A 26,736-nucleotide genomic window follows, 5' to 3' on the forward strand; every position below is an offset into this window, starting at 1 on the left:
GGAGCGTGCGGGACCACCCACACCTCAGCTCCAGTGGCCCCGCAAGGTGGTCTGACAGGAAGTTGGAACTGTGGGATCTTTGTCAGAGGTAAAGTGAAGTTCCAGTTTGGCTGCTCCAGGGATTCAGACTTCTCCTCGCAGCATGAGAACCCGGGGAAGTTCTGATGTGTTGGGGTCCCTTGATTAAATATTCTGATAGACAGGGGGGTGTCCTTTAGAACTGCGTTTCTAGCCAGGTGCTACCCCGTTGGGTTTTAGTTTTGGCCTGTGCCTGCTGGCCCGCAGGTGGGAAGGTCACCAGGGCCCCTGGGAACCCATCACTGGAACCACATCCTGTGTCCCCACCACTGTACTTTATGATTTTCTGTGACTATAAAAGTTTGTGGCTCGTGACAGTCAGGGTGACAGGCGTTCCCAGGCCAGAGTCACATGCCCTGGCTTGGCAGGGATCCCACACCCATCTCTTCCTCCTTGCCAAACTGGCTTCTTATTTGACCAGAGAAATTGTTGACCAAGCAACCAACCGCAGAGCTGTGGGCAGTGAGTGGGGGGCGTGGGGGCCCCTAGGAGAGAGAAAAGCTGAGCCCTGGACTCTCCAGACCCTCAGAATGTTCACGGCCCTGGGCGAGGCTGGTGGTCCTATAAGAAACTGCATGTCTGCTTCAAACCTTTGGCCCCAGACCCAGAAAGGCTGAGGCAGGAGGTTGGCGTCAGCCTGGAAGCTGAAGGCTGGCCCCAGTGCCATAGCAAGCCCCCAGCTGTTTGAGCCCGGTGACATCAGACACACAATGACATGTTTCAACAACTTTATTGGTTTCTGGGTAAAATGTGTGAGGCCTCCCAGAGCACAGCCTGGCAGACCGTTCTCTTCTGGATCCCAGACACTGGGGCGAGGAGCTCTAGGGTCAAAGAGAAGGCACACTGGGCTAGAGGCTGGAGGACAGAAGAGCCCCCAGGGGATAAGGAAGCCGTGAGATATCTTCCCACAAACAAGCCAGGGCCCTCGGGCAGGCCAAAGGGAAGCACTTTACAAGGTGTGGCCGAGGCCTCCCTGGGCAAAGCCACCCCAAGCCTTGGGTGTGAGTGGCCTCATGCCACCCAGCGTCAGTTCAACCTCTTAGAAGTAAAAGACAAACTAACAGGGCACAGCGCTCAGGCCTGCCCTCCCGCCACTCCAGAGGCACAAACCAGGAGCTCACAGAGGCTTCAAGGGCTACAGACTAGAACCACGAAAACACAGCTCTCTGAGTCCCAGACATGGCTGGGGTGTGAAATCCTGAACCCGTGTGACAGGGAGCTGGCCGCAGCGAGGCAGGTCCCAGTGCCAAGCCATGCACGCCGGTGTCCCACCAGCGGGAGAGCTGGGCACCTGTGAGCTTCCCACAGCAGCTGAGGGAGCAGTGTTCTGGAAACACCTGTCTCTCTTGTTACTTTTCAAGATGATTTTACTTTTGACTCTGTCTGTGAGAGTCCGGTGTCTCAGGACCAAATGGAAGCGTTTCGGTGAGACAGTACTGACTTCACTCATGAACATCCTGCCGGCCCCTTCTGCCCTCTCTGCTTTCAGACAAAGTCTCATGCAGCCTCTGACGGACTGCACTGGGGAGGCGACCTTGAAATCCTCATTCTCCTCCTCACCCCCACTGCCTGGATGATGAAACCCTTACAGCCTGGAAATCCCAAGTCTGAGCTTGTGACTAACACTCCGGAAACCAGGCACAGGCGCCACTGACAGGCGTGTTCAGCAGCCACTCAGGGAGGTTTTGACTTTTCAAACCCATTGAGTTGGGTTCATTCCATACTACTTGATAAACACGTGAGAGACATGTGCCCCCCTCCTGCCAACGCTGCTTTGGGGGGACATTTTACCTGACCCAGAATAAAGCCCCCCTTTCGCTCCCTTCAGCCTGTGGATGCAGAGGGGGGTGGGTTGTAGGAGCCAACCCCGTCTGTATTGGGGATGCCATCAGCACCCCACAGGGACTGTGCTCTCTTAGGCTGAGACTGAAGAAACCAGGCTTTGTCTTTTCATTCCCGGAGGGCACCTCTGGACTCAGACTCTCCAAGGGGTAGGGAGATCAAAGGTGAGCTGTCTGGGGGGGCAGCGTGGAGGCACTTTCCTTGCACACACTGAGGTCACCCACCGGGCGAGGGCACAAGCAGCCTGTTGTGGAAACTAGAAAACGACACATACACTCTCGGGTTGACCAGGCCTGTCTCTGAGAGGTGCATGGTGCTCCCAGCACATGACACTGAAGGGTGGAGACATGGGTTTATGGGTTTGGGTGCAAAGGCCAAAGCCTCCCCATCCCTCCTGCCTCTACCTCCTCACACACACACACTCACACCACACACACACACCACATACACACACACTCACACCACACACACTCACACCACACACACTCACACCACACACACTCACACCACACACACACCACACACACACTCACACCACACACACACTCACACCCACACCACATACACACACTCACACCACACACACACCACACACTCACCACACACACACACTCACACCACACACACTCACCACATACACACACACCACACACACTCACACCACACACACCACACACACACACCACGCACTCACACCACACACACACACCACACACTCACCACACACACACTCACACCACACACACCACACACACTCACCACACACACACACACCACAGACACTCACACCACACACACACTCACACCACACACACCACATACACACACACCACACACACTCACACCACACACACACTCACACACTCATACCACACACACTCACCACATACACACACACACCACACACACCACACACACCACATACACACACACCACACACACACACCACACATACACTCACACCACACACACTCACCACATACACACCACACACACTCACACCACACACACCACATACACACACACCACACACACTCACCACATACACACACACCACACACACTCACACCACATACACACATACCACACACACTCACACCACATACACACACACACCACACACACCACACACACACACCACACACACTCACCACATACACACACACCACACACACACACCACACACACACACCACAGACACTCACACCACACACACTCACCACATACACACACACCACACACACTCACACCACACACACTCACACCACACACACTCACACCACACACACCACATACACACACCACACACACACACTCACACACCACACACACAGATACACACCACACACACAGATACACACCACACACACATACCACACACACACCACACACACACACCACACACACACATACCACACACACACTCACACACCCACAGACACACCACACACACACTCACACACCCAGACACACCACACACCACCCCTATCCAGGGTCCTGCCTGAACCTTTGAGGAATCTGAGAGTGGAATGCAGCCTGGAGCCCAGCTGAAGACTTGACAGGAGCTGGGTACATCTGAGGCAGGATTGCCACAGTTGGAGGGCCAGGCTGAGCTACAGAGTTCAGGTAGAAAAAACATGCTTCAAAATACAAAAAGTCACTGGGCACAGAAACCAGAGGCAGTGGTGTCTCTGTCACCTCAGGGGGGGGGGCTGAGGCAGGAGGCTCAGAAGTCCGAGGCCAGCATGGTCTATACGGTGCCCCAAAGTGTCCTGAGGGGATCCTTGCTTATGATTCCCCCGGGAGAGAGTGCGACACAGGGCAGGCAGGCAGCAGAGCCAGGACCGTCTAAATCCACGGCTGTCTTTGTGGGGACAGCAAGTCTCCCAGGGTTCTCCCCGAGACTTGAAGGAGAGCCTGGTGCCCCGATCTCTGCCTGGGGACGGGAGGCTCGAGAGGCAGCCTGAGGAAACGACACTGGACCGTGACGTCTGAGTGAGAGGTAGCCAGGCCTAGCGTGCACGCCATCAGCCCAGCTCAGGGCAGGCTGAGGCAGCGGGCCAGTTCCAGGTCAGCCTGTTATCCATCTAAGTTGGAGGCAGCCTCAGTGACCTGTCCCAAACCACAGTAAAAAGGCACAGGGGTCCAGACCCAACCAATCACACCAGGAGGCAGCGAGCGCCCCCACCCGTTCCTCCATAAAACGGCAGGCAGAAACCAAAATGCCTGCGGCCTCTGGTGGCAGGAACTCCACTTTGTCACGAGTCACATCCAGCCCCTCCTCCAGGCTGGAAATGTAGTCAGCGGAAGACAGCTGCTGGCTGGAGTCCCAGGAACACTTCCAGTGTTCACCGATGTCCCTGTGCATGGCAGAACATGCAGGGCCATGCCTGGGCACCGAGGCCTCTGGTCCCAGGGGACACTAGAAGCCATCCATCTCAAGACAGAGAAAATCCCCAGTCAGCCACTGTTCTGGTCCCCGCTGAGGCAGGAGGATCGGGAGTCCAACTGAGACTAGCTTGAATTACACTGTAAATTCAAATGGGCAGCCTGGGCTACCTGAGACCCTGACTCAAAAAAAAAAAAGACAACAAACAAACACCCTCTAAAAAATGAAATAAGAAAGGTCATGGCAGGGTCAGTGTGACCCAGGCCCTTGGTGTCGGCAGCCTGATCTGAGCGGAGGGGACAACTATGGGAACCCAAATTATGACGCCATTTTCAGGCCTCACGCCCCAGGGGAAGAAAAGACACGTGTTGGTCTATTTATTAACAACGGGATATAAATTACTCTGCTCCCTAATCTAGCACTGGAGAAGTGGGGGAGAAGAGAGCAGGAAGAGAGGGTGGGGTGTGGGGTAGGGGTGACAGGACAGAAAAGGCAGCCAAGTTCCAGGTGGCTTTGCCGGGAACCATCGAGGGTTTGGGATGCTGTCGTGAGACCCAGGCGGACACAGGGCTCTGACTCTCGGCCCGTGGCCCTGGCGCTGCGAGCGGAGTGTTTCGGGTCAAGGCAGTGGCATGGCAGGTGTGCAGGCCACCAGCCTGTGGCCATCTCACCCTGGCCTCGGCCTCTGAGCACAGCCGTGTCCCGGGCACAGGACAATGCCAGAAAGAGGTCTCTCCATCCACCAAGAGGGGCAGACACGACCAGGGCCTCCCATGGGCCCAGCTGTGTCTCCTCTCACGGCATTTGGGGGTGCGTGGCCGTCAGTGCTGGTGGCAACAACCGATGTCCCCCTCCGCCTGCTCCAGGACACCCAGCATCTCCTCGATGATGGCCCGCAGTGCCCGGCCTAGCTGGTCGGCATTGTAGGGCTTGCCCAGCGGGGGCACATGGACGAAGGCTGACCGGCCGCGGCCCTGGTAGAGTGAGGTATAATAGGTGAAGTCACACAGGTACCTGAGTCGGGCGAAGGAGACACCAGGGTTACAGAGTAGTCAGCTCCAGGCCAAGGCCACACCCACCCCCTGGGACGTCCCCATGAGTCGGGAGGTAGTGGACAGTCAGGGGTCAGAAGAATTTGGGGGACCTTGGCAGCCTTCTCTCCATTTTCTAAAACTTTTATTCTGCTGGGCATTGGTGGCGCACACCTTTAATCCCAGCCCTCGGGAGGCAGGGGCAGGCGGATCTCTAAGTTTAGGCCAGCCTGGTCTACAGGGAGAGTTTTAGGCCAGCCTGGTGTACAGAGTGAGAGAGACCCTGTCTCAGAAACTGCGGTGGAGAGGAAGAGGACACTTGCTGTCGGCCCCCAGGCTCACCGCTGGAGGGGAAACCCTGCCGCCCACCCCTCCGGTACCCAGACCCCACCTTCCAGCATCCTGGGAGATGGTGACAGACACATCAAGCCCCAGCGTGGTCACCCTTTTGCACACGGCGTCCATGTCGATGATGGAATCGATGCTCTCAGGACCGTCCTCCACACAGCACTGGGAGCCAGGGCAGAAGCGGCAATTATCCAGGCCCCTGTAGCCCTTGTTGTGGCCACACTTCTCCAGTGTCACCGCGGTAGCCATGCCCGACACCCCGACGTGCACCACAAGCTGGGACAGAAGGGTGGGGCTTAACAGGGGCACACCCACCCACACAGAGGGAAGGAAGCAGTAAAATTGCTTATCATGTAGCTTTTTTTAAGTGGCTTTATCCTGTCGGGGTTTCTCTGTGTAGTCCTGGTTGTCCTGGAACTATGTAGACCAAGTTAGCCTTGAACTCACAGAGATCCACCTGCCTCTGCCTCCTGAGTACTGGGATTAAAGGCGTGCACCACCACTGCCTGGCATATTATGTAACTGTTTAAAAAGCCCAGGGCAGCAGGGCATGGTGGCACACTCGGGAGGCAGAGGCAGGAGGACCTGAGTTCTAGGCCAGCCTGGCCTACAGAGGGAGCTCCAGGACAGCCAGGGCTGCACAGAGAAGTCCTGTGGGGCGCTAAGAGGGAAGCCCAAGGCAGGCTTTTGTCTTGCTTTTGAGACAAGGTCTGATACAGCCTAGGCCGGTCTCAGTCTCTTATGTAGTTAGTCCAGGTGCTCCCTGAATCCGACTGTAACGTGAGTTCTAATAGATCTTAATAATAAAAACCCAGAGTCAGATACAGGGGAAATGCCGAGGGATCAGAGAGAAGGAGCAAGGCAAAGCTGTCTTTGCCTCACTAGCTTCCTAGTGGAGAAGAGAGCAAGTTCCTGTTTCCTCCCGCCCATACTCCTTCCTCTGCCTGGCTACCTCACTTCCTGTCTGTCTGTACAGTTCTCCAGACCTCTATGGTTAGCTAGTGGCGAGCTCCACCCTCTGATCTTCAGATAGGCTTTATTTGTACAAACGGGATACCACCACACCTGACTGCCAAGGTGACAAGTGTCGGCCATCCCTGTGCCTGGCTTGTGGTGTGTTTTGCAAGTCATTAATTTATTAATTCCTTTGGTGGTGCTGGGGGGAAGCCAGGGCCTGGCACTCATATTTAACTGTAACTTGCTCAAACCCTTCCTGGCTGTCACACAGAGGGCAGCAAGGCCCTGTGAGGACCCCAGTTGCTGCCTTCCGCCTCCCTTCCATGGAGTTCAAGGTGGTGCTGGGGTTTGAATACGAGTGGCCCCCCACAGGTTCAAATGTTTAGTCACCAGGACAAGGCACTGTTTGGGAAGGACTGGGAGGTGTGGTCTCGATGGAGGAGGTATCACTGGGTGTGGCTGCTGCCCCATGTTGGCCCTGGAGAAACCCTCTGGAGTTGTGAGCTTGCCTCCAGTTGGATGCTGGCTTTTGTGAGCCGTCTGGTCATGGTGTGCCTCCTCACGGGACAGAACAGTGACTGCGGCGGGGGACTTTCGGGGGTGCCCCTGCGCACCACTCACCTGGGGACTGTGTTTCTCCCACAGTGCAGGGATGAGTCTTTGTACAGTCTGGTATTCCACAGGGATCTCATACACATGCAGGTCCACGCTGTCCCCGAGGCCCAGCTTCTCCAGTTCCTGGGAGAGAGGACGCCTGTGAGGAGGGGGGCGCTGCAAGGAGGCTTCCTGTCTTCAGACACTAGGCAGCTGAACTGCGGGCGAGGCAGGCCTGCCATCCTAGCACTTGGAGGATGGAGGCAGGATCAAGAGTTCAAGGCCACCCTCCTATACACAGAAGACTGGAGGCAGCCTGGTCTACAGGGGAACTTGCTCCCCTCAGGAAAAGCAGGGGCCAGAGCAGCAGCTCCCCCTTGTGACCATGACTCCCTCGGAGCTGCCTGGAAAAGCCTGGCTGCTGGAGCCCAGAAAAAATCAGGAACTGGAGTCAGATATCACTGTCACATTGCTGAGGACTGTCTTCTGTCTTGAGAAGCGGAGGCAGGAGGATGGTTGCTAGACTAATTTCAGCCTCCTCCAGGGCTACATGGTGAACCTGTCTCTCACAACAAACTGAACAACAAGGGTTGGGGCTGTTGAGAGTCCTGGCAGCTCAGCTGCTCCTGGGCTTGGAGCTCGTTAGACCGCTCAGCTAGCATGCGGGGAGGCCTGGGGTCCACCCCCAGCTCCAGGTATGGCGTCACCCCGTCAGCCCAAACACTTGGGGGGCAGGTAGGGGGTCCAGGAGTTCGAGGAGACCCTGTCTCAACAAACACCCTAAACTCAAACAAAAAACCTGAAAGAATGAAAAACTCAACTGTGCTGGGACAGGGGTGTGTGACACCTACTGGGCAAGCTGCAGGGGAAAGCAAAGGGCAAGCATCACCATGGCAACTGGATTTGATGGCCTTTCAACTTCACTGGTTAACAAAATAGAAAAGCAAAATAAACCACCCATAGTTGGCGGAGCAAGACGTGTACCTGTCCCTCAGCACTCAGAGGCTGAGGCAGGAGGATTACAGTGAGTTTCGGGAAAACCTAGGCTACACTGAGCCCCTGTCCTGAAGCCTGAACCGGGCTGGAGAGGGCTCAGAAGGTAGGAGTCCTTGATTGCTCCTCTTCCGGGGGCTGAGCTCAGGGCCCACACCCACATCAGGTGCTCACATCTGCAAGGGACCCCAGGCTTCGGGCATCTGGAGGCATCTGCACACACACGTGATTAAAATAAATCTATCTTTAAAAATTCAAAACAAAAGGACAGGCTTGGTGTCACATGTCTGTCACCCTCTCTCCCCTACCCCCCACTAAGGAGGTGGAGGCAGGAGGATCAGGAGTTCAAGGTCAGCCTGGGACACCTAGTAGTGAACTGAAGGCCATCCTAAGCTACATGAGCCTGTCTCAAAAAAAAGAAAAAGTCAGATGTGGTGGTGCACGCCTTTGATATCAGGACTCGGGAGGCAGAAGCAGGAGGAATCTCTGAGTTCAGAGCCAGCTTGGTCTACAGAGTGAGTTCCAGGACCGTCAGGGCAACACAGAGAAACCCTGTCTCAAAAAAACCAGACTAAAGAAACCCCACACAAGCTGGGGGCTGGTGACGAACGTTTATAATCCCAGCACTCAGGAGGCAGAGGCAGGCGGATCTCTGTGAGTTCAAGACCAGCCTGGTCTACAAAGGGAAGTCCAGGACAGCCTCCAAAACAATACAGTCTCAAAACAACAACAACAAAAAAAAGAAACCCCACACACACAAAAATGAATGGCTGGTGTTTGCCTACGCGCCTGTCCTCGCTTCCTTCCCAACCTCTTGGGTGGCAAGGACTCATATATGGCCGGGATAAGCAGTCTGCAGCAGAAAGCTTCACCTAGGAAATCTGTGGGTACAAGCAGGTGTTCAAAGTCCCTATGAAAGCTGTGAGCCCCCATCCCTCAGTAATGACACTCTGTCTGGCTTGACAAAGGACAACATACTGTCACAGATACGTAGTGTCACTCTTCATCCGACTCTTGCCTTTTGCCCCTGACACCTGGCTCCAGTCCTCCTGGAAGAAGGAGCCATGAACCCCAAATCCCACCCCTGTATCTTGGCTACATGCTCAGCACCCTGGAAAGCACCAGGTAGGTGGGTGCAGTTGTGGCATTGTCCCTGGTCGGCTGCCTGAAAAGACCCTGTCATAAAATCAGACAAGGCTGCAGGGTGCATCTGACTGAGTCTTTGGACCTCGTCACAAAGCCCCTCTTTGTTTGCTGGTACTATTCCTCAGAGGGTCTGTCTAGATTCTGGTGGCAGCAATTATCCCAGGATGCCACCGAGTACCGTGGCCCGCTCAGGAACAGACTTGGAAGTAACAAGTCAGAGGCTTCCTGGCTCTTGACAGTCACCTGCGTCTCCAGGAACATGTGCAGCCTGCCACCCCAGACCTGAGGGGAGAAGGAAGCAAAAGCTGGCAGTGAGGGTGTCCCCACACTTGGGAAACGGAGGCAAGAGAATCACCTTGAGTTTGAGGCTAGACAAGACTGCAGAGTGAGGTCCTGCCTGAAAATCGATCAATTAATCAATCAGTCAAAAGAGCCAGGCATGACGGCACACACATGCCGTTCCAGCACTGGGGAGACTGAGGCAGGAGTTTGGAGTTAGCCAGGATGAGACCTTGTCTCAAAGCTTAAGAAGAGAAAGGGCAGTGTGTCTGGGAGGGTGACTCAACAGGTGACAGGGCTTGTCACCCAGGTTCAGTCCCGAGGACCTATGCAGTGCCCTCTGACCTCCTGTGTGCCTTTCCACCCGCACAATAGACAAATGCATAAATAAATGAATTCTTTCAAGGAATAAGATGAGAAACAGTCTGGGTTTCTGTACAAATGGAAGTTTCCCCTCGGAGCCCCAAAGCTCCAAGGGAATTCCCAAAGATTGTTTACTTGATTTTCCTTCCTATTTACATGCAGATGGTGGCGTCTGGGGCCCAGGAATCCAGACACTGGCTTTGTGTCCACTCAGCCCGTGAAGCCTCCTGTCTGCAATTCACACAAAGCCAGACACACAAGTCTTCAGAGACACACTGGTTCTTTTTGTCTGGGGCTCTGGGGAGTGGGCATGCACGCAGGGACCCCGGCCACACTCCCATCTACAAGGTCCTGGAAATCCGGGGTCCTCCGTGTGCTTGCGGAGTGCAGGTGGCAGAGGAGGGGTGGTGGCAAGGCAGCCGAGACGTCTGAGGTGGGAGGGACGACAAGCTGTTGGCAGGGGTCGCGGCAGTCTTGGGTGGGGAGAGGGAGCCCTTAAATCACACAGCTAATGGGCTAAGATTAATCCGCGTCCGGCGGCCGTCTCTGCCAGCTGATTTATCTAAGAATCAAACGTCTGTCTGTCTCCACTCAATTGTTCTAGCCTGTCTGTCTGAATGCCCCATCTGGCAAGGAAACACAAGTTAGTGGAGTCGCTCCTTGGATGGACTCTGGGAAGAGACACCCTCCTGAGGGTCCCAGTGCAGACACTGAGGGTCACCGCCCTCCTTCCCAAGGGGTTAAGCTCTTGCCCAAATCCCATCTGTTGTCCACCAGCACAGACCGGGGCAGACCCAGCCTTCTCAAGTCAGGTTTTGTTTTGTTTGCCAGGTTCTTGCTATGTAGCCCTGGCTGTTCTGGAACTCACTCTGTAAACCAGGCTGGCCTCGAACTCAGAGATCTGTCAGCCTCTGCCTCCCAAGTGCTGGGATTAAAGGTGTGCTCCACAGCCCCAGGCCAATGGAAAAGGTTTTCAATCGATCAGGTTCTAGTACTTAGGAGGCTGAGGCAGGAGGATCATGACTTAGCCTGGGCTATACAATTAATAAAAAACCAAACCAAAAAACCAAGTGAAAATAAGCGCTCAAGACACATGAGCTGGATTGAGTGCCATCGGGAGATTTACACCGTACTTAAAGGCACAGAAAGACACTCAGCTCTGGACTAGGCTCCTCCCCCAGTCCAGAGTTACCTGGACAGCAATCCAGCTGGCGTTCACAGTGTGCTCCCCAAAAGGGCCAAACCCTGAAAACAGGAAAAGCAATGTTACTCTCTCTTCCCACCTAAGAGTTCTGAGGTCTCCTCTCCCCCTCCTCGACACACCCCCAAACTACTTTATCACCCAGCCAACCCTTCCCAGTACAGCCCACCCATGGGCGGGGCCCCATGGATGCCAGGCTGCAGTCCTGTTTCCTCCGCCTGCTGAGCGCTGGGACCACAGGCACGGGCTGGCTCCCTTGTCCCTGTCAGGACCTGCCACCTGGGAGGAGTAGGCCTTTCCTGTACTGCCTTCTCCAGGCAGGATGTAACCGTGGCTACTTTCTGATTGTGTGTGTCTGGCTGTCTTCCCTGGGAGCCCAGGGCTGTGTGTCCCCACTAATCAGGTCACCCTCTACTTGAGGATTTGCTCAGGGGCTGTGGGGTCTCTGCAGACCAGGCTACGGACACCCACCACTGCTGATCACTTCCCCTCCAGGCCCGTCTCTGACCAACACAGACTGAGGTGTTGTCACATTGGGTGTCTCCCCCTCTCCATGGGTTTCCCTAATCACCGTGAGCAAGGGTTGGAGCAGAGAGACACTAACTCACTGAAGTCACCCTGCTGCAGAGTGAAATGGGGGATTCAGATCTACACTGGTGAGCGGGCCTGAGTGCCTCCCAAATGAGAGACACTTTCTCAAAACCCCAACGGGATAGAGCCCGAGGAGTCACACCACTGCATGCTCCAGCAAGCACATGCACGCACACAAACACAAGCTCCTCCCAAGAACCTGGGTTAGTGTAACTCGGGTGGTAAGGTGCCTACCCGCTGCCATCGTTAAGAGATGGCCACCATACCTCAGGAGGGCATGTAGAGGCTACGCTCTGGGGGCACTTCCAAATGGTGGCATGCCCTGCTCATCTCATCATTTGTGAGGTTAAACGCCCACCCAGAGTTTGTAGCCAGCCTGGGTCACAGAGTAAGTTCCAGGCCCATGGGCCAGAGCAATAGAATCTCTCAATAAATCAACCAGTCAAATAAACCACACACACACACACACACACACACACACACACACACACACACACACACACACGCCCGCCCACCAGAATGCTCCAAGTGATCGGGACACAGCCACTGACACCTGTCCAGCAGGGAAGTAGCTCCCTCCGCTTTCGAGGAATTACAGCCATAACCTTCCTCAGTCACCAAACACCTGTGGAGTTTTCCCTGCTGAGTGCCCTCCTCCACGGCCCGCGGAGCTGACTCCACCGAGAGGCCCCAGGCTGAGTTTCAGGAAATAAGTACAGTTAGCTTCCGGGGGTGTTGGAGACAGTAGGAACTGTGCTCAGGAGTCCCTGGGTCATTCTGGGGCCAGGTTGACTCAGGCCCTCAACTGCCCCAACCCGGGTCGCAGGGCCCCAAACAACGCGGGGTGTTGAGCGGACCGTGTGTCACCTGGGCCTTTCCTGGCTGTAAACCCGCCTTTGTCCCCAGGCCAGGGAGTGGGGACAGGCCGGGGCTCCGAGGGGCTGCAGCGCGCGAGGGTCCTGGCTGCACGCCGTCGCCACGCACCCCGGCCCCGGCCGCAGGACCTCGGGACTCTTCAGGTCACCAGGGCCGAACGGTGCTGTCGCGGGCGGCGACAACTGCAAAGCTGTGGCAACCGCGAGCAGCACCTGCCCCGCCGCCCCCGGCCCGGCCACCTACCGGTCACCACCACCGCCTTCCGCGGCTGCTCCATGGCGGGACAACCTCACGGGAGCCGCAGCGGCGGAGACTGGAGCGAACGCGGCCCCGCGAGCCCCGCCCGGCCGCCCGGCCCCGCCCCCGAGCGCTGGGCTTGCGCGGCCACGCCCCGGCCACGCCCCCAGTCAGCTGTGCGCGGCCCCGCGGGTGCCGCCGAGCCCCTAGCTACTCCCTTGACCCAGAGCCCGGGTCAAGCCTTTCCCTGACCACGCCCCTTAGAAGCCACACCCCTACCCAACCCCGCCCCCGAGCCTTCCAAAGCCCCACCTCCAAATCCTGCCTGGGATCCGGCACGCCCCCAGCCTCGCCCCCTTCCCCAGCACCACCACGCCCCGAGCCGAGCAAAGCTTCTCTCCAGCCGCCCCGACTCCCAAGCCACACCCTACCCACCCTTGCGCCCGCCAGGCTCAGGTCACGTGCCCTCGTGTCCACCCCAGCGCAGCTCCGCCTGAGCCCCAAAGGCCCTAGGTTCAGCGCTGTCCCTGCCGCACGCACCTACGACCCCGGCTCTCCCGGGCTCAGGCCACGCCCACGCTCTTCACGCCTCTGAATTCTAGACTCCGCCCTGAGCCCCGCCCTAAGCCCGCCCTCGCTCTTTCAGCCGCCGAAATGTAGGCGGGGCTACCTGGTCCCCATCTAGGCCCCGCCCCAAGCACCGCCCGGCCCTGCCCAGCCCAACGCTTCCCCGTGCCTGGCCACGCCCATCGTCTTGAGCCAGCTCCGCCCCAAGCCCCGCCTCCAACGCTTAAGGGGGCAATGGGAAGGAGCCCCTCTCACTTCCCTGCCTCAGTTTCCTGTCCTGTAAGAAGGGGACGTTTACTTCGTAGGGTGTAGCCCCTTGCAAGCTCCCCCTAGGGCCACCTCGCGGACGGCGGGGCTGATCCTTTATCTTGTCCCCGTTCCTTAAGCGTGGACTGTGAGCGGACGTCTCAGACGGGCCTGGGCATGGGGAGCCGGGAAACCCTTAGATTCTGTTCTCACCACAGTTTACCAGCACTGGCGTGGATCAGCGCTCTCTCGGCGAGGCCACTCCGGCGAGGCTGAGGGAGGTGCAGCAGGAAGACCCACCAGGGCCTCGGCTCACTACCTGCCCGGGACAGCTACCTCCCCTGCGGCTCTGGGGCACGGGCCACCCAGGGCCTTGGCGCAGCCGACGCCTGGCTGTTCTCAGTCTAGCCTGCCTCCTCCTTCTCCCACCGTCACCTCCATTAAAGAAAGCTTCCTTCCCACCCCACCCCACCCAGACCTCCCCTGGCTGTCGCCTCCCGCAGAGTTCCTGTTCCTCTATTGTCTGCCCACCGGTTCTCTCCCAGAAGCCCCAATTCAACAGCTTTTTTTTTTTTAAATCTTATTCGTTACTGTGGTGGTCCACTTCTTCTGTCTCACGGGTTAGCCTGGTTTGCACGGACGTCCTGCTGGAGGGTAGTTTGACCACACCACCATCACTGGGCACACAGGGCTGTCCTCCCTGCCAGCCCTTGTCTATTGTGATTTCTTCAAAAACAGCCAGAAAAGGAAAACAGGGCCCCCTAGCGGTGTCCCGAGAGGCAAGGCTGTGCCTTGTGAGCACAAACATCAAATTCCAAGCAGTTGTGACCCCCACATCCCAGGACCCTGGAGAGGGAGCTGGGCCCACATCCCAGGACCCTGGAGGGGGAGCTGGGCCCACATCCCAGGACCCTGGAGGGGGAGCTGGGCCCACATCCCAGGACCCTGGAGGGGGAGCTGGGCCCACATCCCAGGACCCTGGAGGGGGAGCTGGGCCCACATCCCAGGACCCACGCATGCTTTCCCTGTCATATCTACTGACAGCACTGCTGCTCCACGGTATGTCCTCGGAGGGAGGGAGGGGAGAGGGAGGGAGGCAGGCAGGGAGGGAGGCAGGCAGGGAGGGAGGGAGGAAGGATGGACTTGAATGAGGGAGCCAGCAGGTAGCCATATGTCCCTACTGCTAGCCTTAGGGAAAAGACTCTTTTTGGTAGAGGGCCTCCAGCTTCACAAGTTCCCAAGGGACTTTGCTTTTATCTAACTTCCAGAAACCCTCCTTTTCTGGACATTTGGAAGGCTGTTGGCATTTGGAGAGTTTCCCGTGGGGCTGACGTGGGGGAGTCCACTGTGCAAGCCCAAGCCGGAGGCCCCACGACACACAGCTATTTGGGCTCTGGCAGCCTCAGGGGCACTCAGAACACTCGAAAGCTCACCCAAGGCCTGGGCCAAGCATACCTTACCCTAAAGACGTGGGGGGGTCCTCATAACCCTGGGGTACTCAGAGGGCCTCCAACCAACAGTGGAGCAAAACTCCCCAAGGGGCAGGTATGAGAGAGATAGCTCAGGTAAGTGCCCCCCAGGTGAGGGCCTGAGTTTGAATTCCCAGAACTTACATAAACAGCCATGTGTGGCTGTGCACAGCTGTAACACCAGCACCAGGGGTGGGTACCAGAGGATCCCTGGGACTTGCCAGCCAGCCAGCCCAGACACTTGGAGAGCTCTGCACTCACAGAGACTGTGCCTCAAAAACTGAGGTGGGGACCATAAGGAAGACCCTGTATGGTTTCTGGCCTCCTTGTGCACACGCGCAAAATTACCCTACCAGGGGGAGCGCAAAGAGAGGGTCCACGGAGGCCCAGGGACCTGAGGGTCTGCAGGCAGTTTGTGGCTGCTGGGGTAGAGGCTTACCCTCAGGGTGACAGCCACAGGACCAGTGCCTGTGCTCCCACACAGACCTGATTAACTAGCGGGTCACGGAAGAACAAACAAAAGGAGAAAAGGAAAGAGAGACGAGGAGGGAGGGAAGGCAGCCAGCATAGGTGGGTGCCGGCACACCCAGCGGGGACAGCCCTGGAGGACTGGGGAAGGGGAGCTCCTCCCCAGCATCCCACTGCTTGCCCAGGCCCTGGGCTCCAACAAGCCAAAGAAAGAAAGACCGGGCTGCGGCTCAGTGTCGCTATATGAGACCTCATCTCAAAGCAGCAACAACAATAAAAACAATTTTGTGAATTGTTATATCTGATTTGTAAATCCAGGTGCCAAGGGGTGGGAATGAGAAACTGTGACTTACGCTGGCCTGAGTGGCACCCTGTCCCATCGTCCGCTGATGACAGACTACCCTGTCCAGCGTGGGGTTGCTTGGTGACTCTGAGCCCCCTCTCCTAGTCTGGCCTGCTTGCTTGGTGTGTCACCCTCTTGGAAACACTCAGTGGAGACCGGGACCACACAGAAGCATCAGGTGAGGTTTTCTGGAGGCCCCTATGGCCTCCTGGTCAAAGGCCCCCTGATGCAGCCAGCCCCGGGGCCACCTGTGCCGTTCTGAGCCTTTGCCCTCCATACTAAACCTGAGAAATTCATGCCTAGGACAGCACATTCCTCGGGCAGGGGCCAAAGGACACTTGTCTGGGGGTGGAGCAGACTGCAGCTAAGGCTCCTGTGTTTTCTTTTTTGTTTGATTGTTTTTACTGAGATAGGATTTCATGTAGCCCAGGCTAGCCTCAAGCTCATCTTCCTGAATCTGAGATGAGAGGTGCATCGCCATGCCCAGGGCACCCTGCATGCCAGGTCACACCTCTCCAGTGCTCTCCCCCGTAGCTGTACTCCAAGCTCCATGATGCGTGACCTTTTAGCAGGTTCCTCTGTCCCCACCTCCCATCTCAGCACACGGTGCTGGGGTTACAGATGAGCGATTCCGGATCTGGCTTTTACATGTGTCCTGGGATTTGAACTCAGGTCTTCAGACTTTCACGTCTGTCCTCTGAGCCATCCCCGTCTGCCCGTGTCCCCCGACACACACTTCTAAACAATGCTGGCATGGACCTTTAATTATATATCTGTGGGAGAGTTCCTGCAGATGCCTGAGGCCAAAACATGGCATCGACTCTCACCCCCAAGTGAAGTTAGCACAGGTGGCTGTGAGCCATCATGCGGGTGCTGGGAATCGAACCCACATCCTGTAGAAGAGCATCCAGTGCTCTAAACCCCTGAACCATCTCTCCTCCCCAAGTAGGTTTAGGGGTGTTCTGTGTGCAGCTGTCCAACACCCTGTTTTCAACACCTGGGTGTGGAGTAGACATAGGTGTCCTGGTGGGTTGATAGCACATGCTTTAAGTTCATCATCTCCCTGGAAACAAGCATCGAGTTGGGGCTGTTTGACATCCTGCTTGGCATCAGTGAGACCCTCCCTGGAGGCCTGGAGCAAAAGGAACGCCAGGCCACACCCCCACCATCACCCACCATGCGGAACACTCTGAACACCCTGAGGAAACAGCCTGTAGCTCCGGCCTGAGACAGTCTGTGACAGATCACAAGCCTTGTTGAGAACCAAGGCCACACCTTCACTCCCTCCGTTCCTGGCTGGCCCAGAGGGCCTTTACCCTCTCGGCCACCTCACAGGCTGGCCTCGAACTCAGAACTCACAGATCCACCCAGCTCTGCCTCTCAAGTGTTGGTATTAAAGCGGCAGCCACCACTCCCCTCCCCTCCCCTCCCCTTCCCTTTCTTCCTCCCTTCCCTCTCTGTTTTCAGAACTATACAGCCCAGGTTAGCCCCTTGGAGCGATGCCCCTGCCCTGCTTCAAAGGCTGGGTAACAGGAATGCGCCCCCACCCAGGCATCCAGACCTGTTGGTTGGTTTGTTACTTTTGGCTCTGGTAATGCTGAGGCACTCTCGCCTATGAGACTGCCTCTCTCCTGTGCGCTGGGATTAGGTGTGTTAGCATGTGTTCACCGAAGATGGGACCTTTCTGACACTCCTCTGACACACGCCCGCCCGCAGGCTCCTTCTCTTCCCCACTCCCTCTCCCCTGTCTCCTCCCAGGCCAACCTGTCCTCTTATATTCATGTCATTCATGTGCCTCCTCCCCCTCCCTCCCTCCCTCCCTCCCTCTCTTACCCCTCCCCTCCCTCCCTCTCTTCCCCTCCCCTCCCCTCCCTCTTACCCCTCCTCTCCCTCCCTCTCCTCCCCTCCCTCTCTTCCCCTCCCCTCCCTCCCTCTTTTCCCCTCCCCTCCCTCCCTCTCTTACCCCTCTCCTCCCTCTCTTCCCCTCCCCTCCCTCCCTCTCTTCCCCTCCCCTTCCCTCCCTCCCTCTCCCCCTCTCCTTGCCTCCTTCCTTTTTTTCTTTCCTGGGATTCACTGAGTATACGCCTCCATAAATCTTAATGTAAGGCACTTTCCTTCCTTCCTTCCTTTCTTCCTTCCTTCCTTCCTTTTTCTTGAGACAGAGTTTCTATGTGCAGCCCTGGCAGTCATAGAACTCGCTTTGTAGACCAGGCTGGCCTCGAACTCACAGAGATCCACCTGCCTCTGCCTCCCGAATGTCGGGATTAAAGGCGTGCGCCACCAACGCCCGGCCAGTTCTCCTTTTATTTCGTGGTGCACTCGGAGTGTGGAACCCTCCCTCTCCCCTCAGAAGAAGCGAAGTGAACCTCGTCATCTGCAGCAGCCAGGCGCACTTGGAGTGTCCTCGGCACTCTCTTCTGATGCTCTTTCCCGTCTGTGAGCTGCAGGTGCATAGAGGTGGGGTGTGCGGAGCGTTTATTGAGGCTGTGGCTAGGTTCTCCTGATCATCAGGTGCACAGGCCCCAGGTCAGAGAACGCCCCTGTGGCCTCTCTAAAGGCAACTTGTGAGAAACTCAAGAGGTCAGGACAGGGGCTGGGGGCGTGGCTCGGGAGTAGAGTGACAGCTTAGAATCCCCTTAGGAAAGGGCTGGGGGCCTGCCTTCGTGAGGCCCTCGGTTTCATCCAGGTTGTCAAGGAAAAAACAGAACAGAAAAAAGGGGAATTATGCCGGGCATTGGTGGTGCAGCCTTTAATCCCAGCACTCAGGAGGCAGAGGCAGGTGGATCTCTGTGAGTTCGAGGCCAGCCTGGTCTACAGAGCGAGTTCCAGGACAGTCAAGGCTACAGAGAGAAACCCTGTCTAGAAAAACAAAACAACAAAAAGGGGGGATTATCTAACCAAAGCTGAAGTGACGCAGTTACGCCACACGGGGCGCCCAAGCCGAGGTTTCAAGTTTGAAAGAAAGGGAGTTTTGGAAATGGGCAAAGAAGACTGCTCAGAGAAAAGTCTAGAATGGGCTCAAGGAGAGGCACAGCCCGCGACTCCCTCCCCACTTCCTCCGCCACACCGAGGCGCTGTCCTTTGTAGCCATCGGGCAGCTTCCCAGCGGCGCCTCCGGTTCAAGGCTCACTCTGAGGAGCTTGGGCTCGCCGAGCTCCCCGCCAACGCTGACGTCAACATTGCGGGGATTCGCCCGTCTTGCTGTTGGGGGTGCTCGGCCCCCATCGTGGGCGTTCCTCCCCTGGGTGTCTCGGATCCTCAGCCCACAGGCGACGTCTCAGAGCAGGAATCTGGGCTGCCAGGGCACCCACACCCTAAGACACGCTTCTGCGCACAGTCACGGAGACCAGGCGATTCGTGAGCGCCGTGTGTAGCCCAGGATGGCCTCCATCACCTCCTCAGTGCCGAGATCCTGCACCACGGTGCTGTCTTCTCCAGTATTTGCTGGGTTTATTTACTTTATGGCGGTGCGCGGTCCCGGTGCAGGCTGACGTCATCACAGAGCCCTGGGTAGGGGTCGGCGGGGGATGCCATCACTCAGATGCTGCACTGGAGCCTTTCATCAGCTTGGTAAAGCAGCTGCCCTGGTCGGAAGCTCAGGGGGAGCCCCACTTCATCCCAGCAGCCAGAAAATGAAAACAGGCAACAGAGGGCTGCGGGGGGGGGGACAACGCGGGGGGGCTCGCTGGCAAGCCCGAGAACCTGAGTTCCCAAGAAGACTCAAGGTGCGGTGTGCTGGGCCTGCGGGCGCATGTCTCCAATCCCAGCGCTCCTGAGGTAGAGGCAGGGGGATGTCTGTGAGTTCCCAGCCAGCCTGGACAGCCAGGGCTGCACAGGGAAACCTGTCTGCAAAACCCAAAGGCAACAGCAGTGGCCTGGGCAGGAAGGTAGATACGATATACACACACGTAGACACACGCACGCACACACTTACATACATACATACACACACGCACACACATTTACATACATACATGCACACAGACACACACGCACACACACACTTACATACATACATACACGCACGTGCTGAGGGCCGTCACACAAGGCCCACAATCTACCCTAACCTAGGTCTCCGAGGCCGCTCTCTTGGGCCTGGAGTCTCGGCTGCATCCTGCAGGGTCAGGACCTGGGGAGGCGCTGTGGCCACAGGGAGTCGAGGTCGCCGTCTGGGTGCAGAGCCGAGCACTGCCCAGCGGCTGTCATGGGGGCTGAGCTGGCCTGCGGGGCGCCCCTGCTTCCTGCACTACTTTGCGCGTCTGAAAGACGTTTCTACCGTGCTCATTGCAAGCAGCTGACGCAGAGCGGCTGAGCGTTCATGCCGAGCCCGGCCCGTCTCAAAGCACAGCTGCAGCCATTTCAGTCTGCGCCCCTGCGGCGGGGGGCAGCCGCACCCGCCGTCCGCGCTCAAGGACCGCTTCCGGCGTAGCACAGGCCGGGAGAGGCGGAGGGGAGGCGGAGGCCAGGAGCGCCAAGGTGGGCAGCCGGCGGCGGCCCCGCCCCACGCGCCTCACGCGCACTCACCGCCTTCGCCCACGGGGTGGCGCCGCACCACACTCAGCGGCGCACGTCTGCGCAGGCGCCATCTCCCAGCAGGCACCGGGAGCCGGCACGAGGCTCGCCGCGGCCTTTTGCGTCTCTCCAGCCGCACTTTACGGCCGCCCCGTCACTCCCACGGTGCGCCCGGCCGTCGCGCTGCACAGGCTCCGCCCTACTCCACGCCAATTGGGTGAGCGTCCCTCGAGCCCCTCTCTGATTGGTCGCAGTCCCTGTCGGTCCCGTCAGGCCAGTGGCGCGCGGCGGGCCGCCGGGGGAGCGCAAGAGGCTGCGCGGCGGCGGAAGTGTCTCCAAAGCAAGATGGTGAGGGCCGCGGGGCGGGTGGGCGCGCGCGCTGCGGCGGGAGACACTGAGGCCGCGGCGCCCGGGGCCTCTCCGGGGCCCCGGCCCGTGGCCGCTGGGGACGTGTCTCGGGATGGACACGTTTTTCCCGAACGGAAGAGGGACAGCGATCGCTTCCGGGATCCGTCGGCGTCATTGCTGGGAACGCCGCACTTCCGGGGGCGGGCGGGGCTGAGCTGCCGCCGGCTCCTGCGGCCGGCCTGTCGCCCGCCGGGTGTCTGTGCCCCCGCCACCCAGAGCGACGCCCTGCAGGGCGGCCGGGGGCGGGCGGGGCGGCCAGGGGCGGGCGGGTCTCCCATCCCCCCAGTTCTTGACGCTCGCACGTTCGGTTCTGTCTTCTATGGGTGCGCATCATGTAGCCCAGGCTAGCCTCAAACTCACGCTCCTCCGTCGTCAGGGTCTGGGGTGTGGGGAAGACACGTGCACACCGCCACACCCGTCTCAGGAGGGGAGGCAGGGTCTCCCCTCGCCCACACTGGCCCTGAGCCCCCTGTGTAGGCGAGGCTGGCCGACCCCGAGTTTCTGATCCCGCTGCCCTCCAGAGTGCGGAGTTGGCAGGTGGAGGGGGCACCATGCCTGGTCTGTGTGCTGCGGGACCCAGAGGCTCGGCCTGTGCCCACCACGTAGCACCCATCCAGCCGAGCCCTGGCCTTCCTGGAAGGGTTGCCACCCACCGCTCCAGTCAGACGGCCTGGGACGGGGTGCTCCCGCTGAGCATCGCTGAGGTCAGCCCTGGGCTTTGGGCCCCCACCCACCTCATCTGCACAGGGCCCGGGGTCTGGAGGACGGCCAGGCTGGGGCTTCCTTTGCTGAAGCACCCTGCCGTCTCACTGTGAGCTGTGTGGGGTGTCCTTGCCCAGGCCTTCCCAGCCACAACACTGACTCATCGCGAGCCCCACTCTTACCCCTGTCTCCCCAGGGTCCCCGCAGCCTTTCAGGGTGGAGGCTGAGGGCGGCGTCCTGCACACCTCGCTTACCTGTGGGGTGCACCCGTGTGTTTACTGCCCCTCAGCCACAGCAGAGCCCACGCCCACGCTCATCTCCTGTCTAGCCGGGGAGACTGGTGGTAATCACCCGGTAATTACAGAGCGGCCTCTGCTGTGCCGGGTGGAAACAGGGTGGCCATTAGGGCCCGGCCAGAGGAAGGGACATGCTCAGCATCACTCGGCAAGGACAGTCTGAGGAAGCGCTCCTAGGAGGTAGTGGGCGCCCTGGCTGGCGGGACAAGAGTTCAACAACAGAAGGATGGGCTTCACGAGCAGCCAGCTCCCAGCCTGAACTGGGCCACAGCATCTCCAAGAGAGCTGTGTGTGTGTCTGTGAGTGTGGGTGGTGTGTGTGTGTCTGTGTCTGTGGTGTGTGTGTGTGTGTGTGTCTGTGAGTGTGGGTGGTGTGTGTGTGTGTGTGTCTGTGAGTGTGGGTGGTGTGTGTGTCGCAGTGTTGGCCCCTGAGCCCCTGCCATCCCTTGTATTTGGGGATTTGACTGTTCTGTGTGCCCTTTATTGAGACAGAGTCCTCATAAGTCCCAGGCTGGCTTCACACTGTAGCCAGGAATGACGGTGCCTGTCTCCTTGGAGCCTATCCACAGGCTGCCATGCTGCAGCTCTTGTATATTTATGTGAGGATCAGCCTGGACACCCTTGTCACTGACTGCCAAAGCCTCTTGCCCTTCCAGGAAGTGGGCTCCAGTCTCACTTCCTACTACCAGGCCTCCCCAGCTCTTCTCAAGGGCCGTGGGCTGCAGGGTCCACAGTCCTCTCATGACCCAAAGTTACTGTGCTGGACATGGTGGCTCCTGAGGGGTCTGGGGCTCTTGTCTGTTTTTGTTTGTTTTGAGCCGAGGACTCGGTATATAGCCCTGGCCGGCCTTGAGCTCATAGAGATCCACCTGCCTCTGCTTCTCAATGCTAGAATTAAGCATATGTACCCCCGTGTGTTTTGGTTTAGTTTTGGAGACAGGTTTCATGTAGCCCAGACTGACCTCAAACTGTGTCTGAGGATAATTCAGACACACTGATCCTCCTGCCTCAGCCCTCTTGGTGCTAAGGGTGACAAGTGTATAGTATAGCTCCTGGTTTATGTTGGTTTTTGTGGGGTTAGCTGCTCTGTCACAATGTCCTTCCCCAGCCCTCAGCCCTTCTACCTGGGCCCCAGCCCATCCCTTCTAGAAGCACAGGGACAGGGCGTCCTTTGTCTTTTCAGGGATTCCTTCCCCACTGGCCTTATTCCCAGCACCATGGAAGCAGAAATCCCAGGCACTAGTGCAGCCCTGGGGTTCAGAAGGCTGCAGCCTACCCACACTGTGTAGTAAGACTTTCCCAAGAATCTGGCTAGTTAAATCACGTTCTCGGGTGCTCCCTCTAGATGTGGAGGACCACACTCCATCCTGTGGTTTAGGTGGCAGGAGTCGTGGAGAAATGACCAACATGGTCCAGGCAAGTCTGGGTGGTTGCCACCTGCAGGAGGGGACAGTGTGAGGTGCCTGGTGACTTCACAGAGTCATGTGCGATGGGTAGCTTTGCCCATGGAATCGCCCCTGCTTCAGGGGACACTGACACTGATGTTTGCCTTCTAGCTTCCCTTGTCGCTGCTCAAGACAGCACAGAATCACCCCATGGTAAGCACGCCCACACCGGGCCACCTCCCTTCATGTGTCCACACCCCAGTCCCTTGCAATTCGTGCTGGGAGGACTGGAGATCCTCAGTGCTTAAAGGTGCTTGTTGCCCAGCGTAAAGACCTGAGTTCAATCCCCACATAGTCTGTCTCTCTCTCTCTCTCTCTCTCTCTCTCTCTCTCTCTCTCTCTCTCTCTCTCTCTCTCTCTCTCTCTCTCTCTCACACACACACACACACCAGAATTGTTCTCAGCCCTCCACACTCACCATCCCTGAACACAGACAAAATGACAAAAAATGACAAATGTAATAAGATGAATAAAAGCCAGGCGGTGGTGGCGCACGCCTTCAACCCCAGCATTTGGGAGGCAGAGGCAGGATGATCTCTGTGAGTTCCAGGCCAGTCTGGTCTACAAAGTGAGTTCCAGGACCAGCTCCAAAAACAATACAGAGAAACCCTGTCTCGGAAAAAAAAAAAAGGTAAAAGGCATTGGGCATGCATGTGCCTGGCGTGGCTCTGCCCTCAGTGTCACAGCACAGAGTAGCACAGCACCTGTCATGCCAGCTGCCAGGGAGGCTACAGCAGGGGGATTGCCATGGGTGAAGGCCAACATGGGCGCATGTGAGACTCAGTTTGTTGAAAAAGAGAGGAATGTGACTGCATGGACTGTGGCCCAGCATGGTACAGACCTGGGTTCTGTCCCCAGTACCCTAAGAGGAATGCTGCCTCTGACCTGTGGTTTACAGGTTTTCACAGCCAGAGCTCAGCCTGTCTCATTGCAGAGCACTCACCTCAGCATTGGTCCTGAGTTCTCCCCACCCCTGCCCGCCTTTGCACCCTGAGGGCATTTCTGAGTGAGCAACAGTTCTGAGGGCATCCCCTTTTCTTGGCTGTGTGATACTCCTTGTTCAGATGACCAGACTGGGCTTGTCTGTTGTCTCCTTACTGTCCTCCTGCCTCAGCCTCCGAAGTCCTGGGACGACAGGTGTGTGCCACCATGCCCAGCTAGTAAGGAATTTTAATTTGTCCACTCTGCACGGTGGGAGACCCTGGGGCTCCTCTTGGTCGTCACAGCACTTCCAGTGAGGGATGCCCCAGCCCCTGAGGGCTAAGCTTAGCTGTGCAGAAGGCTAGCTTGAGAACAAGAAGGCCTGCGGGCAGGGCTGCGGGGGCGGGGCTGCCGGGCCGGGCTGAGCTGAGTCTCCTGCAGCTGGTGGAGCTGAAGAATGGGGAGACGTACAACGGGCACCTGGTGAGCTGTGACAACTGGATGAACATCAACCTTCGAGAGGTGATCTGTACATCCAGGGTGAGTGGCCGTACGGGAGGGTGCACCGCTGGCCTGGAGGACTGTGCAGTCTGTGACAGCTCTCTCCGCAGGACGGCGACAAGTTCTGGCGAATGCCCGAGTGCTACATCCGGGGCAGCACCATCAAGTACCTGCGCATCCCTGATGAGATCATCGACATGGTGCGGGAAGAGGCTGCCAAGGGCCGTGGGCGAGGGGGACCACAGCAGCAAAAGCAGCAGAAAGGCAGAGGCATGGGCGGCGCTGGCCGAGGTGGGATCCTGATGAGGTCTGAGGGACTCCTTGGAGAGCCGCTCTCTGCACCCTGCCTAGTTTCCATGAGGCTGTGGGCTCCCGTGGGAAGATGGGGACATGGGGATCCCAGCCTGGGGCCTTCCTCCGCCTGTCGTGGCCTCTGTGTCAGGACGCTCGTGACCCTGCAGGGAAGCTGTTGTCTCAGCCTCTTCTCTCACCCGCAGGTGTGTTTGGTGGCCGGGGCCGGGGTGGCATCCCAGGTGCGGGCCGAGGTCAGCCCGAGAAGAAGCCAGGACGGCAAGCAGGCAAGCAGTGAGGGGCATGGCCTGAGCCCTGGATGGTGGGCTAGCCTCCGCCGCCTTCTCCTGACTCCCACGGACTCGGTTTCATGTTGGAGCTGCAGGCTCAGCACACGTTGGGTTGGCCTGTCCCTCCCCAGCCTACCCCGTCCCTCTTGTGTTACGAAAATAAAGGAAGTGTCACTGACAGAGCCAGCCCTGCCCTCCATCAGAGCAGCAATTCCATGAGCACGTGGTGTGTGCTATCTGTCCGTCTGTCTCCTGGCCCTGCTAGCAGACCCCGCCCTTACCAGGATTAAGTAGGAGGAACAGGAGTTCCAGGCCAGCCTGGACTACATGACACTCAAAAGAGCCGGGTCCATGACTGCAGCACTGTGAAAGCTGAGGCAGGGGCATGATGAGGTCAGGGCTGGCAAGTTGCTCACATGTTGAAACAGAAGCCTGTAACCCAAGCTCATGCCCCAGAGCAGAACACACTAGGGGTTAAACATTCCTTTTCTTACATTTATTTTTCTCTCTGTGTGGTATCTATATGTATACGTACCACACGCATGCCAGTGCCCATGAAGACCAGAAGATGTTGGAGCCCCAGGAAATGGTGTTCCAGCCTGGGGTGCTGGGGATGGAGCTCAGGGCTCCGTGAACACTTGGCAAGTGCCTACTGACCAGTGGGCTCTGTCTTCAGCTCCCACAGCCGTGCTCAGGACCCATTGGTCCACAGTGATGACAAACATGTTAGCACGCCTTTAATCCCAGCACTCGGGAGGCAGGGGCAGGAGGATCTCTGTGAGTTGGAGGCCAGCCTGGTCTACAGAGCGAGTTCCAGGACAGCCAGGGCTGCACAGAGAAGTCCTGTTTTGAAAAAAAATCTTTTTTTCAAGCCAAATAACTGTGAAGGTCTGTGCTGTCCTGTGCCCCCTCCCAGCTAGAGCCCGAGTGCCAAGCTGCAAGGCAGTGCCATTGTGGCTTGGTCTTGATGCAATCTTACCACAGCTCCCCCCCCCCCCAGCCCTTAGCTGGGTCCCCTGAGATACCCTGCCTAGACAGCGCTCTGAGGGCGTGCATTGTGGCAGGCGGGTCACCACGTTGAGACCTGCCCAGAGGTAAGGACTGGCAGGGATAGCTCAGCCCATGGGTCCTTTCTGTCTTCACACTTTAGATCTGTGAGTCTGGCCTGGTATGGCACGGGCAGGAGGACTGCTGAGTTTCAGACTGTCCTTAGCAGCTGAGTAAGGCCATGCCTCAGACACTACAGAGAATCTAGTGTGGGGTTGCCTCACTGTGTAGACCAGGCTGGCCTAGAGCTCAGATCTGCCTGCGTCTGATTCCTTGGTGCTGGGATTGCAGGCCTGCGCTGCTTAC

General features: G+C 57.8%; 2 protein-coding genes across 6 annotated transcripts; one reads left to right on the forward strand and one right to left on the reverse strand.

Moving 5' to 3' along the window:
- Window positions 1-4,659: 4,659 nt before the first annotated feature.
- On the reverse strand, window positions 4,660-13,509 carry Pgpep1 (pyroglutamyl-peptidase I). Of its 4 annotated transcripts, none has more exons than XM_040742088.1 (5): window positions 13,466-13,509; window positions 11,213-11,265; window positions 7,267-7,383; window positions 5,732-5,964; window positions 4,660-5,323 (listed from the first exon to the last, which is right to left on the reverse strand). In XM_040742088.1, the coding sequence occupies exons 4-5, from the start codon at window positions 5,935-5,937 to the stop codon at window positions 5,131-5,133; spliced, it is 399 nt and encodes a 132-aa protein (XP_040598022.1). In that variant the 5' UTR covers window positions 5,938-5,964; window positions 7,267-7,383; window positions 11,213-11,265; window positions 13,466-13,509; the 3' UTR covers window positions 4,660-5,130. The 4 variants fall into 4 exon arrangements, with proteins under 4 accessions (XP_040598022.1, XP_040598021.1, XP_040598020.1 ...); XM_040742087.1 differs by lacking the exon at window positions 13,466-13,509 and adding an exon at window positions 13,361-13,457; XM_040742086.1 differs by lacking the exon at window positions 13,466-13,509 and adding an exon at window positions 12,932-13,042 and having other exon boundaries at window positions 5,732-5,850.
- A 7,690-nt stretch (window positions 13,510-21,199) lies between these two features.
- On the forward strand, window positions 21,200-25,563 carry Lsm4 (LSM4 homolog, U6 small nuclear RNA and mRNA degradation associated). 2 transcript variants are annotated; one of them, XM_040742089.1, is made up of 5 exons: window positions 21,200-21,642; window positions 23,492-23,533; window positions 24,743-24,841; window positions 24,913-25,093; window positions 25,300-25,563. In XM_040742089.1, exons 1-5 carry the CDS (start codon window positions 21,490-21,492, stop codon window positions 25,389-25,391), a joined length of 567 nt encoding a protein of 188 aa, XP_040598023.1. In that variant the 5' UTR covers window positions 21,200-21,489; the 3' UTR covers window positions 25,392-25,563. The 2 variants fall into 2 exon arrangements, with proteins under 2 accessions (XP_040598023.1, XP_040598024.1); XM_040742090.1 differs by lacking the exon at window positions 21,200-21,642 and adding an exon at window positions 23,328-23,351.
- The last annotated feature ends 1,173 nt before the right edge of the window (window positions 25,564-26,736 follow it).

This window comes from Mesocricetus auratus, unplaced genomic scaffold, assembly GCF_017639785.1.
Source record: "Mesocricetus auratus isolate SY011 unplaced genomic scaffold, BCM_Maur_2.0 Super-Scaffold_6731, whole genome shotgun sequence".
NCBI classification, from domain to species: domain Eukaryota; kingdom Metazoa; phylum Chordata; class Mammalia; order Rodentia; family Cricetidae; genus Mesocricetus; species Mesocricetus auratus.